The 16,450-nt window shown below is 36.7% G+C and overlaps 1 protein-coding gene across 3 annotated transcripts in view; it reads right to left on the bottom strand.

Moving 5' to 3' along the window:
• The window catches only part of Mvk (Mevalonate kinase), a 207,415-nt gene that overhangs the window by 121,425 nt on the left and 69,540 nt on the right, over positions 1-16,450 (bottom strand). For all 3 annotated transcript variants that reach the window (XM_090397738.1, XM_090397740.1, XM_090397739.1), the window contains exon 5: positions 11,911-11,959. In XM_090397738.1, the coding sequence (XP_090253864.1) occupies positions 11,911-11,959 (49 nt within the window). The remainder of the gene's footprint in view (positions 1-11,910; positions 11,960-16,450) is intronic.

Genomic DNA, 16,450 nt, shown 5'->3' with positions numbered 1-16,450 from the left:
TAGGGGAGTTCTTTCGCTTGGTTGAACAGCGGGTAGGAGTGATGACACGAGGCCATTCCCGTAAGTTACAAAAGAAAACTGTGAGCAAGAGGGTGAGGAGTGGTTTCTTTGCGTGGAGGGTGGTTAAACCGTGGAATGCATTGCCTGATGGAGTGGTGAGAGCAAGAATGGTCAATGAATTTAACAAGTGGTATGATAGACTTTGTGTTTCTTGGGGGGGGGGCTCCCCTTGATGAGTCTTGACAGACTTTATGTTCTTAGGAAGGATCTCCCACGATGAGTCTTTTGACTCCATGGAGGCCTGAATAATAATAATATATGTTGGAATGAGCAGTGGAAGAATGGAAGGGGACCAGATTGTAAGATGAATTGCAGAATATGAGCGGGTAGGCATATGGAAGAAAGTATTGAGTTTATTATTTAGAAGGGAAAGGTTATTATTATCAAGAATTTTTTCAATGATTCGACCTAGTCTATTAGTGTTGGCACTACCCCATAGAGTACTGTGACCATTAAAGTCATTCATCAAAAGTATGGGTTCAGACAGTTGCGAGATAAGGTTATCAAGATCAATTTCATTTAACTCAGCATTTGGTGGTAAATAAATTGAACATAGTGTAATAAGGAATCCCACAGAGAAGCGAATCGCTACCGCTTCCAGAGAAGTATTAAGTTGGACCTGATGGAAAGGAGTATGACTGCCCACTAGGATAGCTACTCCTCCGTGAGCAGAACCATCTCCAGTTTTATCCTTACATACAACAGTGAAATTCCTAAAGGTATGGTCCTCGTTGGGTCTTAAGTAAGTTTCCTGTAGACACAAACAGAAAGGTTTGTGTTTCTGCAACATCCTGATATTGTCAATATTCTGGCAGATCCCACGACAATTCCATTGTAAAAATTTTCCTATTGTTTTGATTTTATTGACTTGTCTGGTTTTCGAGAGGTTGAGGGCTTACCTTTGTCAGATTTTTATTTATCCACTGTTTTAGGGAAGTATGAGGGCCAGTGTCCATCTCTTCCTCTGGTAGAGTGTTCAGAACATCAAATGTTTTAGGGTCAGTTGGTATACTTAGTTTGCTTTCAGTGGATACTGAGGTATCCATTTTTTCTGTGCGAGTGTCTGGTGGTTTATCTTTGAGTGAAGTTTCCACCATAATTTTTTTGACAGATGAGTTTTTCATTGAATGGGACCATTTTTGATGTTGTCTCTGGAGTAAGGCCATAGCTCTTGTGATTAATGTGCTCAACAGAGAAGCACTTGCGATCGTAAAGTTCAGATATGGTGAAATTATCAAATCATAGAATGGACATACATGTCTGAGTTGCTGTTGGCACTTTTTAATTGTTACTTTTTCAGCATAAGAGGATCGTAGAACAGCTGTAATGATGGCTAGCTTTCTTTTTGCATCCTGATATGTTATGTTTTGTTCTGTTTTAATTTTTTGTATCTCTTTTTCATCTTTCCATTTCTAACATGCACGAGAGTATGCTGGATGATTTCCCTGACAGTTGACACATTTAGCGTTTTTTTTCACAGCAAGATTTATTTTCATGTTCTTTACTACCACATCGGGCACAGGTAGTAGAACCACGACAGGCAGTTGGGGCACGACCATATCTTTGACATTTAAAGCATCTCAGCAGTTAGGATTAGGGATGTATATTCTAACAGGACAGTTGAGATATCCTGCTTTTACAGATGTCGGAGGCCTAGGTGTATCAAAAGTAAGGATGATGTTCTTGGTTGAGACCAGGCAACCATCCCTGCATATCAGGATGTGCCTCACACCCATCACTCCTTGATCTTTAAGCTCTGAACATATCTCCTCATCAGGAACATCAAGGAGATCCCATTCTGATTTACTCCTCTACTGGAATTGAGTGTTCTGTGAGGTGTTACTGCAATTTGTATTCCACCCATTGTCGTTTCTCTCAGTAGTTTCTCAGAATGTTGTTTGCACATTATTTCCACGAGGATATAACCAGAAAGCAATTTCTTGACAGTTTTGGGAGATCCTGCCAGTCCTTCTAAACCTTTTTGAATAAAGAAGGGCGACATTTTCACAATTGGTTTTTCACCCGTTCCATGAATGATTAAAAAGGTTGGTACATTTATGTTAATATCCGATATCTTTTGTTTCTTACTTCTGTTTCCATATGCTGTGTCTATATTATCAGTATTTGGATGGGACTTTGTTAGGGTCCCTGATGATAGTACCCTAACAAAGTCCCAACATTTGATAATGAAGAATTCATATTTAAGGAATTTTTAATTTGGTGCCAGAGATCCCCACCCACCACGGAGCCACACATGGATGACCACTACATGGCAAGCAAAGACTGCACTCAGGAGTGGAACACCAGAGCTACGCAGGACGCTATACCGGCACTGCAGCAGGTCTAGAATCCCGACCCCGAACCATGGGGTGAGACTTACTGAAACACCATTGACCCTTGCAGGCAAGCCCACTAGCCGATTGATCCTGGCTGGGCCATCAAGTACCAGCCGTCTCACCGAAGCAGGGGACAAAGTAGTTCAAGACTACCAGGATCCCCCTTTACGGATGTCCACGGGTCGCACCACATGGCAAAAGGGGCAGCAGGGCGTTGGATCCCAGTGATGGTGGTCTGGAAAAAGGATAATGAAAAAGACTCAGGAGAAGTAGAGCAAACAATACGGGAAGAAAAGCAAAGAAAAACAGGAAGAATAAAAAGGGCCAGCACCATCACTGGGAGGTCACCTCCACCACAAACAGATGCCCCACATGGAGAGATGCAGAGAGGAAGCAAGTAATAAAAAAAACTCATTGACTATGTTATTGTTGATAGTGATGTTTTCTCCCTGGTGCAGGACACCAGAGTGTAAAGAGGATTTGAAATTGGAAGTGATCACAATTTTGTCTTGAGCAGGATAAAATTGAATTTCAAACTGAAAAGAATGACATGTAAGAAAGTTTTAAAGAGAATAAAAGTTGAGCAGTTCTCAGATGTGAACTGTAGACTAAAATACACAAAGATTATTGAAGAAAAAATGAAAGAGTTTGAGAACAGCAACCAAACTTTGGAGATTCAGTGGCAAGCCTTCAAGAAAATACTGATTGATTCAGCCAGAGAGGCATGTGGTGAGGTTGTCTGCAAGGATAGAAAATCATAACTCCATGGTGAACACAGGCAGTGAAGGAAAAGAAGAAAGCATATCAAAAAGTTCCTGGCAAATAAGTCAGCTTGTGTTCTGAGAGAATACAGAGACAAATGTAAGAAATAGTGTAAACACTGTGTAAAACTAGTCAAATAAAAGTCATGGAAGGACTTTGGCAAGAACATAGAAAATAAATATCAAAAAGGCGGTAAGATATTCTGGAGGTTGTTAAAGAAGCTTAGAAATAGAGGAAAGAGTGCTGCAAAAGGAGTTAGAGATGATAAAAGTGACATCAAAACAGGAGAAAAAGATATCCTTGAAGTACGGAGTAATTACTTTAAAAAATTACTAAATGAAAGAAGCAGTGATGGGCACAGTGGTAAAAAACACTCAACAGGCATACAGTCAGGAATACATATCCATACTTGAAGTATAAAAAGCCATCAAAGGCTTGAAATATGGAAAGGCAGCAGGACTATATGATATTTGACCAGAAATGATGACGTATGGTGTTATAAAAGTCTTACAGTGGCTGCACTGCATAATTCAGAAGGCGTGGACAGAGGGATGAATTCCCGATGATTGGAGTAGAGCTCTCATAGCATCAGTAGGGAAAGAGGTATTTCCCTACTCAGCATTCCTGGCAAGATCTATGCAAGAATACTTGATAAATGGTTGAGAAGAATTGTGGAAGAAAAGCTTGGTGAAGAACAAGCTAGTTGCAGGCCAAATAGAGGCTGTCAGGATCAGATCTTCACTTTACGGGGAAATAGTTGAGAAAGCATGGGAATATAACAAAGATCTATAGTCAAGTTTTGTCGATCTGGAAAAGGCATATGACAAGGTGGCGAGAGAGAAGCTATTCAATATGCTACAGTTATATGGTGTCAATGGGGCATTATATCAAGCAATACTTGGTCTTTATTTGAGTTGTAAGTCAGCAGTTAGAATTGAAGGAAGTACAGGAAGATGATTTAATGTTAAATCTGGTGTGAGACAAGGATGTACATTATCCCCTCTGTTATTCGTTATCTATATGGATCACATTATGAAGGAAAGTGGTATTAAACATGATATCAAAATTGGATGTTAATATTAACAAGATGTTAATATCAGCTCTTTGCTGTATGCGGACGATGTGATACTTCTAAATAAATCCACTACAAGTCTGCAAGATTCTTACTAAATTTAATAACTGTTGTAATAGATATGATATGAAGTTCAGCGATAAAAAGACAAAGACGATGAAAATAGACAGAATCATTGAAAATGTCAACTGCATTGTGAATGAAGAACCTATAGAACAAGTAAAACATTTCAGTTACTTAATAATGATTTTTAGTGAAGATGGTAAATTAAATATAGAAATACAAAAATACACAAAGAAAAACTATGCAATATTATGAAAAAACAAGGATATCCATTACATTTGGTACAAGCTATACAAAAGTTTATATAAAGATACAAAAATACAGTTACAGTTAGGTAATCAATTAACAAAGAAAAGACTGAAATTAATCAATATGTTAGACAGGGATGTAGTTTATCTCTAACTCTATTCAGATTACATGATCAAATTATATGACAATGAAGATGACCTTCAAAAATCATTTATGAATTAAATAAGCCAACAATATAATTTAAAAATTTCACAAATGAAAATGAAAGTTATGGCATTTAAAGGTCGAGATCATGTCAGATCAAAATAAAATAATAAAATAGATGACACAGTTCAATTATTTAGGCTACATAATAATGCATCTAAAAGATAAAGATATAGATGAAAAAAATAACAAAATTTCAGAAAATCTGTGGAACAATTTGTGGAAGAATCAAGAGTTTTGGACTTGGCAATTAGCATCAGAGGATTGTGACTGAGATGTCATACTTTCCCCCCAGTTGAGGTAGGTCAGTTCATCCTCTAAATCAGGACCGTGTAGTCCTGACTTAGAGGATGAACAGGCATATAGAAGTATCAAGGTGGAAGGAAGGAATTTATGTGGATTTTATGAAGTTATAAGGCAGACAAGTATAATAGACTTAAAAATCAGCTTTGAGCACTACAATGGATTAAAGAATTTGAAGAAAGAGAGATAGTGCAAGAAAGACAGTTAAGAAAAAATTGTTAACAGCAATAATAGATTGTATATCTCAAGTGAAGATAAAGTAATGTGGAGTAAAGTGAATGACTAGAAAATTCAACAGGAATTGAAGATGAAAGAAAGGTTATGGAAAGCAAATAAAGAGAGAGAGAGAGAGAGAGAGAGAGAGAAGTGAAGAACAATTGCATGAGGAATACAAGACCCATGATAAGAAAGTTATTAGTATAATAAGGAACAAGCTATTAGAATATAACAGGTGACTAGTGTTGCAATCCGAGGAGAATCCCAAGGAGTTTTTCACTGTGTGAAAAGTAGGAGGAAAAATGACTACACTGCTGGAGATGGCAGCTAGGTGACCAAGGCAATGACACAGATGAGTATCAAGGTAAAGAATAAGCAGAGGTAAAGAATTATAAGTGAATGATATATTCTGAACACTAAGCACTCTAGATGACATTAAGGCAGAAGAGTATATAGAATTTCAATACATGCTTTAAGGGAATGTGCTATGGAACTGACCATGCTATTATCCTGGTTGTTTAATGAAAGTCTTGCAATGGGACAAAATGCAAGGAGTGAAATGAGGATAAGATAACACAATTGCATAATGGTGGTGGTAGAATGGAAGTGTCAACCTACAGATCAGTTTGTACTTCTCCTGTAGTTAACATTTTGGAAAAATTGGTAAAAACTCATATAGAGAATTGGGAAAATGAGGATAGTATTATTTAGGCAGGCCACCATGGATTTGGTAGGGGAGCACTCTTGCATTGTTAGTCAGGGTTGCCCGTTTATAATAGGGTAACAAGAGCAGTGGATAACGATAAGGCATATACTGTCATTGTTTTAGGACTGTGCAAATGCATTTAACAAGGTACGACATGTTAATTTGGTACGTAAGTTTCAACATATGGGTTTGGATATCAGGTTAGTTTACTGATAACCAGCTTTCTGATAGATATCAGAGAGTTGACTATATGGGGAGCACCATCAAGGAGTAGGAAGGTTATAAGTGGAGTTCCATAAAGGCTCAGTACTAGGATCATTACTGTTCAATCTTTATGTGAATGATACAGAGATATTCAGATGTTAACAGATGATGTGAAGCTTGAGAGAATTATTAGTAATAGTGCTGATGTTTTATCAAGACAATTTCAATAAACTGGAAAAGTTGGCAAATGAATGGGGTTATAAGATTAATGCAACTAAAACAAACTAAAGGTTTTGAAATTTGGGATCCACAGATGGGAATTCATACTCAACTGATTGAGTTATGCTGTACTGGAAGGAATGAGGATGCAAGGGAAGGGATCCTGGGGTGAATTATACTTGCCTAGAAATTATATTCTTGTTTAACCCTTGACCCAAATATAATTTCAGTCAAGGGTTAAACACAAGGATTAAATATATGATTGTTTTTGGCCGCTAGAGGGACTCGTCGTGTGTGGTGTTTGTTGAGAGCTCCTGATAAGATAAGTGTTATTTTAAGTTATCATTGACAATTTTGCTTGAATATTACGTAGTTTTGTTTGCTTTTCGTATCTTAGTGTGTCTGTTTGTGTATTTTGGTGTTGTTTCAATTATTAATTCGATAAGATACGATAGCACATGGCTCCGGTAAGAAGAAACATGGCGGCTAGTAATAATGGTTCACCATCTTTGTTCAATAACGGTAACATAAAGGAGATTATTCAGTGTACTATCTGCGAAATGTATGCATTGCAGAGAGCGGTTGGAGTATGGTTAGATGATGATAGTGGAGTGAATATGTGCAGAAAATGTAGGGAAAATGAGGAATTAAAGTGTGTTTCAGGTCATGAGTTTGATATGTTTGTCAAATTTCAGAATGTAGAAAACAGCGATATGATAAGAAATTGTAAGGCTGTACCAGAGCTGTGAGGGCGTGAATGTAGAAAGTATGAATGAAGGCATTAATGCAGAGCAAATTAATGGTTTATCACATAATAAAAAAGATGAGATAGATGCAATGAGTGAGGTCGCGCTGTTGAGCGGAGCGATACATAGATCAAAGCGGCAGATGGAGGGTATGCACAAATGTCTACCGAGTGTACCAGCCAATAAAAAAAAGTATGATAGGAAAAATAAGAGTATGAGTGTGAATGTAAACAAAATGAAGGGGGCGAGTGCTGTATGGAGATTCATTAGTACGAGATGTGAGAGTAGAGAATTTGACAAAATCGTACCAACCTGGTGCGACCATTAAGGATGTAAGTGAGTCAATTAGGGAGCAAAAGCAAAGAGTGAAAGAAATGATAGTTGTGGCAGGTATGAATGATTTCAAAGGAAATAAAATGGAAATGATAGAGGACCTGAATGAATTGTTTGAGGTAGCAAAAGAAAAGAGTGAGAGAGTTAGAATGATTAGTCTTTTGCCACGGTATGACAGTGAAATGTTTAAAAGGAGGGCCATAATGGCGAATGATTTTATGCGTGAGTTATGTATGACGATTAGTGTGGAATTTGGGAATGTGTAAAGTGAGTTCGATGGGCGAAAGGATCTATATAAGATGGATGGTTTGCATTTGAATGGATTCGGTGTAAGGAGACTTGAAAAAGTGTTGTTGAATGAAGTGGATGTGCAGAATCAGGGAAACTAGATTTATTAAAGGGTGGGGGAAGTAGATATGCAGACCTTAGGGAGGCAGTTGAGTGTATGAATGAGTATAATATGCCCGAGAGAATAAGGACAACAAATCAGAATGGGATAGTTAGTATAAGGCATCAAGGTAGGAATGGGGCCAACGGAGGTCTGCAATTCATGTATACTAATGCTAGAAGTATTAGGAACAAGAAGGAAGAATTTTTGGCCTTGGTTGGCACTTCCAAACCACAGGTTATTGGCATTAGTGAAACATGGCTGACTGAAGATGATATAGCTAGTGGGATTGAATGTGAGGGGGGGGGGGGTATAGTGTGTTCAGGAATGACAGGGAGAATAAAATGGGGGGAGGAGTATTATTGATGATAGCTAATGAGCTGCAGCCAAGGAGAATAGAACCTGAATTGCAGGATAGAGAAAAGAGCACATTTGAGGCCATTTGGTGTGAGATTGAGGCTAGCAGAACAAAATATACAATTGGGTGCTGCTATAGACCAGGCGATGGAAAAGATGTTGGAGACAGCATGCATAAGCAAATAGAAGAAATGAGTGGAAGGAGGGTAATTATTATGGGAGATTTCAACTATGGTAGCATTGATTGGAGGGAGGAGAGGACACATGGGAGGAAGGAATTGGATTTTATGCGGTTATTAAGGGATAACTATCTGCGACAGCATGTAATGGAAAATACTAGGGGTCAGAGAGTGCTTGACCTAGTAATTGCATCTGAGAATTTCGCTGTAATGAATACGACCACGTTGCCACCAATTGGTGAGAGTGATCATAGGGTCTTAACTTGGAGGTGGCTAAAGGTGTGAAATTTATAATTAAGACAGGGTACATGTGGAATTATCAGGCTGGTAAGTATGACAAACTTAGGAGTTTGATTGGTTCAATGCCATGGCATGTAAAACTGCAAGGGCTGGATATTGATAGTGCATGAGAGGTGGTTAAGAAGTGTTTGCAGGAGGCAATGGCTGACTGTATACCTAGAGTCCGAATAATAAATCAAGTAGGATTAAATGGATGAATAACACCATTAAGCTTGAGCTGCAAAAAAATAAACAACTGTGGAAAGAATTTAAGGAGAAAGGTGACCTGCAGGCACATGAACGGTATAAAGCCCAGGCCAGAAGGGTAACAAATGTGGTAAGAAAAGCAAAAGCGGATTATGAAAGAACATTAGCCATGCGGGCTAAAGAGAATCCCAAACAATATTTTCGATATGTTGCAAGTAAAAGAAAAAATGTATATGGCAGAATGATCTTAAAGAATGCCGATGGTAGGAAGGTAACCGAATCAGTTGATATAGTAGAATTACTGAGTGAGCACTTTGCAAGAGTATATCATCCTGGTGGTGACATTGCAGAAATGGAAGAACCAACAGCTTATATGGGAATTGTGGTGAATGAAGTGGAGGTGAATAGTCTATTACAAAACCTCAATGTCAATTCATCTGCGGGATTGGATGGTATACCAGCTCGTGCCGTACGAGAAGTGGCTAAAGAATTGTCAGTGCCTTTCACCATTTTGTTTAATTTGAGTCTCGGGTCTGGGTTAGACCCAAGGGGGTGGAAAGAGGGGAAAATAGTTCCATTGCATAGAGGAGGTTCCAAGACTGCTGTTGAAAATTACCAGCCGATCAGCATATCAGGAATTGTTGTCAAGGTCTTGGAGAAAATAGTCAAGAAAGAAATATAGGATTGGATAGATGAAAATGGGATACTGTATGGGGGACAACATGGTTTTGTGAAGGGTAGATCATGCCTCAGTAACTTGCTCACGTTTTATAACACAGTGACCATTGAACTGGATAAGGGTAATGGGTTTACAGTGATTCTACTGGACCTTGCTAAGGCCTTTGACAGGATACCACATGGAATTCTAATAAACTGCAGCATATGGGGATGGATATAGGGTTGGTGAGATGGATAGGAGGGTGATTGATGGAGAGATATCAGAGAGTGATTTATTCAGGAGTAGAGTCCAAAAGACAACCTGTGACTAGTGGTGTGCTGCAGGGTTCTGTTCTTGGACCACTACTTTTCAATTTGTTCATTAACAATATAGGAAAGGATCTGAGAGGAAGTGTTCACTTGTTTGCTGATGATGCAAAGTTGGGCAGAGCAATAGTGAGTGCACAGGATGTCAAAATTTCGCAAGATGATTTGGATAGTTTGGAGGACTGGGCTAAGGAAAATGGATGTCAATTTTATGTGGCAAAGTGTAAGGTTATGCATTTTGGGGTGAAAAGATTAGCAGCAGTATATCACATTGGTGGAACTGAACTCCAGGAGACTGATGAGGCTAGGGATTTGGGAGTGTTGGTGGATAGGGAGTTGAAGTTTATTGGGCACATTGCAAAAGTGGCTAAATCAGCTCATCAAATCATTTGGTTGCTGAAAAATACTTTAACAAGCAGAGATAAGCAGGTTATTGTTCCTCTGTATCGAGCCTTGATAAGACCCCATCTAGACTACTGTGCCCAGATATGGGTGCCAGGGTTTCTTCTTGATGGGGATGAGGTGTAGAGGATTCAGAGGCTAGTGACCAAGATGATAGCAGGACTATGGAATGAACCTTACGAGAACAGGTTGAAGATTTGTGGGCTGCAGAAATTGGTTGATAGGCGAAAAAGGGGTGATATGATTGAGACATTCAAATTACTGAAGGGTTTCTATATTAATTCAGAAGATATTTTTGAGAATAGGACTGGTGGTAGGAGGGCTTAGGGACCATCCATGGAAACTGGGCAAGAGTGTGGTTGACAAGAGTGTTAGAGCTAGGTTTTTTACTTGGAGAGTGGTAAATGAGTGAAATAAGCTGCCAGAGTCTGTTGTGGGTGCCATGACTGTAAATGAGTTCAAGGTGAAGTATGATAGATACTGTGTGAATGTTGAATAGTTGTTCTTGACATGAAGTTGGGCTTCCCTTGATGAGTTTAAGGACTCCTTGGAGCTGCCCATAATAATAATAATAATAAGCAAATAAACTTTGTACATGAAGCATCTTCATATGAAGCTGTATACTTGTATAGAGACTGTTGACATCATATTAATTGCCCCAGCACCCCATAATGCAAAGCACACTTCCTATTAGATGTGTATATTGCTCTGTATTATGGGAAGGGTTACTACCCAGGCCAGTTTCAACATTTATTGAAATCTTCAGTGGAAGCCAAACCCAGAAAGATGCCAAGATTGAATTTATGCAAAAGTCATATATTTTTCCATATACAATTAGCAAAAAATAAATGTATCACCTAATTATTAAAATACTCTATATCAAAGACAGATGTAAAAATTTTTTCCATTTTGTAACCAAATGAAATGGTATCTTTAACCAAGGATTAAACAATAACATAATTTCTTGATAAGTATAATTTACTTTGTAACCAAGTGAAAAAATTTTCTACAATGATCTTAGGGGTGAGTGTAGATATATTGTGAAGACAACCCAGGTTATTGCTTCAAATATTGAGTAGGATTGACCTGCAGAAATAAAAGGTGGTGGTTCCATTGTGTAAAACTCTGATCAAATTTGGATTGCTATGCTTACATCTGGTCACTGGTATCTGAAAGGGATGAAGTAATCTTGGTGGTGGATAATGTAAATGATATTGGCACTGCACAATGTTAGTTGTGAGGAGAGACTGAAAACATGGACACTACAGAGTTTGGTTAGAGATTTTTTTTTTTTAAACAATCAAGACAAGTCCTATGAAACTCAAAGAACTATCATGCTCGTCTGAAGCAGGCATTTACAAAACATTCATGTCAAAGGTGGGATTTGAACCCATAACCTGTCAGTTGGCGAGCAGGTATGCTATTTAAGCTGTTGAAAGGTTCAAGTGAACTGACACAGGAAAAATTTTTCATACAGAGGAAAGAACAAAGACAAAAGTAAGTAAGCATTCTGTGAAAGGGCAATAAAAGTGCAAACAGTGGATCAGTAAATAAGTTTAAAGAGTAGTATGACAGACTAAGGTGGACCTCTGATGATGAATCTATATCAACATGGAGGTTAGAAATAATAATAATACTTACGAAGACAATGTATCAATAATACTTCCATTCTGAAATAAAAGGGCACCACCTGTAATGATAAGTTAACTAAAATAAACTTTTTCTGTTAAAAATATATCTGAAAATGTAAAAACTATTTTTAATTTCAGAAATAAAAATATATTTTTCAAAGTAATAACCCTCCATTATTATAGCTGAAACTACACCAAGTATTTGCTCAACTCTGATAACAATAAATGGTCTAATTCCACAAAGTCATTTGCAAAACTTCATTAAAATATAATAATGAGAATTTTTATGAGGCAACTTGCAGTAAAGGTGGACCAAGCTCTCATCACTCCTGTCTCAGTATCCCCCATATATCCCTTTACTACGAGTTGCCTCAGTCCTGAAGATATTTTCAGGCGAAAACTTTGTTCGTGTACACTTGGATAAAAGGATTAAACTAAATTTATTATAGTCCAGCCAAGTGCAAAATAAACTTCCAACATCTTTCTCTAAAGATGTTGGAAGTTTATTGAAGAGACCTCAATAAAGGTCGAAACTAGTCTGGGTTGTGGTCCTTCCCTTAATGCATAACATTAGATATATCCGCAAGGAGATGTGTTTTGCATTATGGGAGATACTGAGATAGGAGTGTTGTTAGCTTGCTCCACCTTTGCAAGGAGTGGCCTGGTGTTGTACCACCTTACCCCAGTCCTGAAGATACTTTCAGGTGCAAACTTTGTTTGCTCACACTTGGATAAAGGATTAAACTAAATTTATTATACTCTAACCAAGTGAAAAATAAACTTTCAACACCTCAATAAAGGTTGAAACCAGTCTGGGTAGTGGCCCTTCCCTTAATGCATAGCATTATACATGTCCGCAGGGAGATGTACTTTGTATTATGGGAGACACTGAGACAAGGAGTGATGAGAGCTTGGTACACCTTCACTACAGGTTGCCTCAGTCCAGTCCTGAAGATATTTTCAGGTGCAAACTTTGTTTGCTTACACTTAGATAAAGGATTAAACTAAATTTATTATAATAATAATTTTGTTTGTTTTGATGGCATTTCTGTTTTCTTCCTCGAAACTTATGCAGAGCTTATCTGAAGAAGATAATAGATGGTGGTGGCTTAGTGGTTTTGTTTCAATACCAGTTGCTAGCCAAGTGTCGATTTAACTGTTTATATGTATGGGATTGGAAACTTATATATAATGATAAATATATTAGGATACAAAATATATAGCAGAATCTTAAATAACAAACTAATGAAATATTCCAAAAACTTTATTCTAGAGGTACAGAATGGATTTAGAAAAGGACGATCATGTATAGACCCAGCCTTTTGCCTAAAATTAATAGTAGAGAAAAGAAGAGAATATAATTTAGAAACACATATTGCATTTATTGACTTTGAAAAAGCATTTGACAAAGTTAAAAGAAACATATTATTTAACATATTAAAAGAAAGACAAATACCAAATAATATCCTAAAAGCTATCACAAGTATATATGAAAATAATCAAATACAAATAAGATTAAATCACGAGCTATCATATACAAGAGAGATAAACCAAAGGGTCCAACAGGGATGTCCCCTCTCAGCAACTCTTTTTAATATCTACTTAAATGAAATAACAATAAAATGGAGTAAAAATTTACACCAAGGAATTAAACTTTCACCTACAGTTAACTTAAACACTCTCCTCTTTGCAGACGACCAAATAATAATTACAAATTCTGAAGATAACTTGCAGAAAGCTATTTTAAATCTAAATGAGATATCCAAAGATTACGGTATGATAATATCAACAGAAAAATCAAAAACTATGGTCTTTAAAGGACAACATCTAGCAAGAACTAAAATAGTAATAGATAACAAGATCTTAGAACAGGTGAATTCATTTAACTACTTTGGATGTATGATCACATATGAAAATGAAAAAGATATAAACGTAAAAATTGCAAAATATTTAAAAATAACAGGTGTAATTAACACTATATTTAAACCAAACCTAGTTCGAAAACAAACCAGGCTAAAAGTATACAATACATTAGCCTTACCGGTCTTAATGTATGGAAGCGAAATCTGGACAATAAAACAAAAAGACAAACCAAAGATTAACAACAGCAGAAATGAAGTTTATGAGAAAAACTGCAAAGTATACCCTATTTGATCACAAAAGAAACGAAGATATTATGAAAGAATTAAACCAAGAACCAGTAATAGAAAAAATTAAAAAATATAAACATAAATGGATGGAACACGTTCAAAGAATGAAAACAGAAAGATTACCAAAACAAGCCTTAAAGTACAAGCCATTAGGAAAAAGAAAACCAGGACGTCCTCTTAAACGATGACTTCTAAGGCCGGAACAAGTCATGCTAGGCCTAAATCCTTGATACGTATGATGATGATATTAGGATAACCAAGTTATTTTATAAACTTGGTTATTTTAACTCCTAATCCCAAGTATGCAAACAATTAAGTTTGCGCCTGAAACAAAGTTCAAGTCTAAAGATGGTACAACACCAGAGCAACTCATTGTAAAGGTGGGTAAAGCTCTGATCACTATTCTTAGTATTTTTCCATAATGTGAAGCACATTTCACCAGAAGATGTATACTGCAATGCATTATGGGTGGGATCAGTACCCAGACTGGTTTCAACCTTTTTGAAGGTCTCCTCAGTGAGTAGCTAGACCCTAAATAATACCAAGGTTATAGTAATACGGAGCCTTATCAACTTTACCTATAGAAGTTGCAACAAGGTGTTTTTATTTTTAATAAAAATCTTTGGAGGAGATATAGGTGTAATAAATTTTTTAACTTGGGGATATTGTATATTAGGATAACCAAGTTATTTTATAAACTTGGTTATTTTAACTCCTAATCCCAAGTATGCAAACAATTAAGTTGGTGCCTGAAACAAAGTTCAAGTCTAAAGATAGTACAACAAAATACTAAGAATAGTGATCAGAGCTTTACCCACCTTTACAATGAGTTGCCCTAGTGTTGTACCATCTTTAGACTTGAACTTTGTTTCAGGCGCAAACTTAATTGTTTGCATACTTGGGATTAGGAGTTAAAATAACCAAGTTTATAAAATAACTTGGTTATCCTAATATACAATATCTCCAAGTTAAAAAATTTATTACAATGATATATATCATTATATATATGTAAAGTACATCTCACTTTATGGGAAAATACTAAGAATAGTGATCAGACCTTTAACCACCTTTACAATGAGTTGCACTGGTGTTGTACCATCTTCAAACTTGAACTATGTTTCAGCCGCTAACTTAATTGTTTTCATACTTGGGATTAGGAGTTAAATAACCAAGCTTATAAAATTACTTGGGTAACTAACCCTAATATAAATTATATATACATATATATATATAAATGTTTTTTTCCAGTTAACATGTAGAGGTGAGTACATATGCCCACAGACTATCACTGTTTGAGCACGGTTTAACTTTTTTGAAGGAGGGGGGGGATTTGGATATGCCGTGTCTGTGTCCTTGTAATGCTGTTTGAGAGGGATTTATTATCGGTTTGTGTGTGTGTATGTGAGAGAGAGAGAGAGAGCGTGATTTCCCTCTAATTTTCAGTCTTGCTATAACATTCATATAGCACCTGCTTCAGCTCTCTGTAGGTCCCTAAGTTTCTGTCATCAAATGGCAATTTGTTTATCATGTCAGGTATGTAGAAGTTTCGAGTGGCTTTTTCGTAGTGATTATTATACTTATATGTTATGTAGTTTGTTGACTGTGGTCTTATCTGATATGTTGTTCTAGTTATTCTGTAGGTTGGACTGAAGTAATGTTTTAACATGATTGTGTAGTGGCATAAGTGTTTCACCTTAAATATTTTGTGTTCTGTCCTTGCTGCCAATTTTTTTTTATGTTGGGCCCATATACGAGGGGCTGGCTGGTCAACCAATAGTATGTTAGTACCGAGTGTGGGCTGTTCTCTTTGTTCCAAGAATATCAGTTTTACCATTTTATTTTGCAACGTTTGTAATCTGTTAAGTTTGTAGTCTGTGCAGAATGCAAATGATGCAATTGTGTATCTTAAAATGTTTTCATCTAATGCTTTATAGATTAGTATTTTTGTGTGTGTCAGAGCAATGTCTTTTAATCAATATAGTTTGCTTGCTATAATCCTGAGTTTGTTGTGTAGATGATTTGTATAGCTATTCCAAATTTGATCAGCATCGAAGTGAAGTCTGAGATAACACTGTTTTCACCTGTGTGATGGTTGTGGTTTTAAGATCAGCACTTTGTGTATAGGAGAATGGATGTTGGACAGTGAGATATTTATTTCTATGAGTAGGGTTTGGGATGTTTGAATATCATTAGCTTTGTTTTTCAGGGTTTATATATATTCCATTTTCAGTTATCCAGTTATTTTCAGTGATTTGATTGATGTCGTGCTGTATGTTTCTGTAAGCGATATTTACATTATTGTGAATTGATACTATAGCTGTGTTGTGTACATATCAGAAGATTTTACTTTTTAGGGGAAGATGGTTAATATTGTGTGTATATGTTAAACAGAGTGGAGAT

This window comes from Typopeltis vanoorti, chromosome 9, assembly GCF_054136105.1.
Source record: "Typopeltis vanoorti isolate ZY-2024b chromosome 9, IOZ_Tvanoo_1.0, whole genome shotgun sequence".
Taxonomy (NCBI): domain Eukaryota; kingdom Metazoa; phylum Arthropoda; class Arachnida; order Uropygi; family Thelyphonidae; genus Typopeltis; species Typopeltis vanoorti.
The sequence above is the reverse complement of the archived record's forward strand: the minus strand, read 5'-3'. Positions and strand labels throughout refer to the sequence as shown.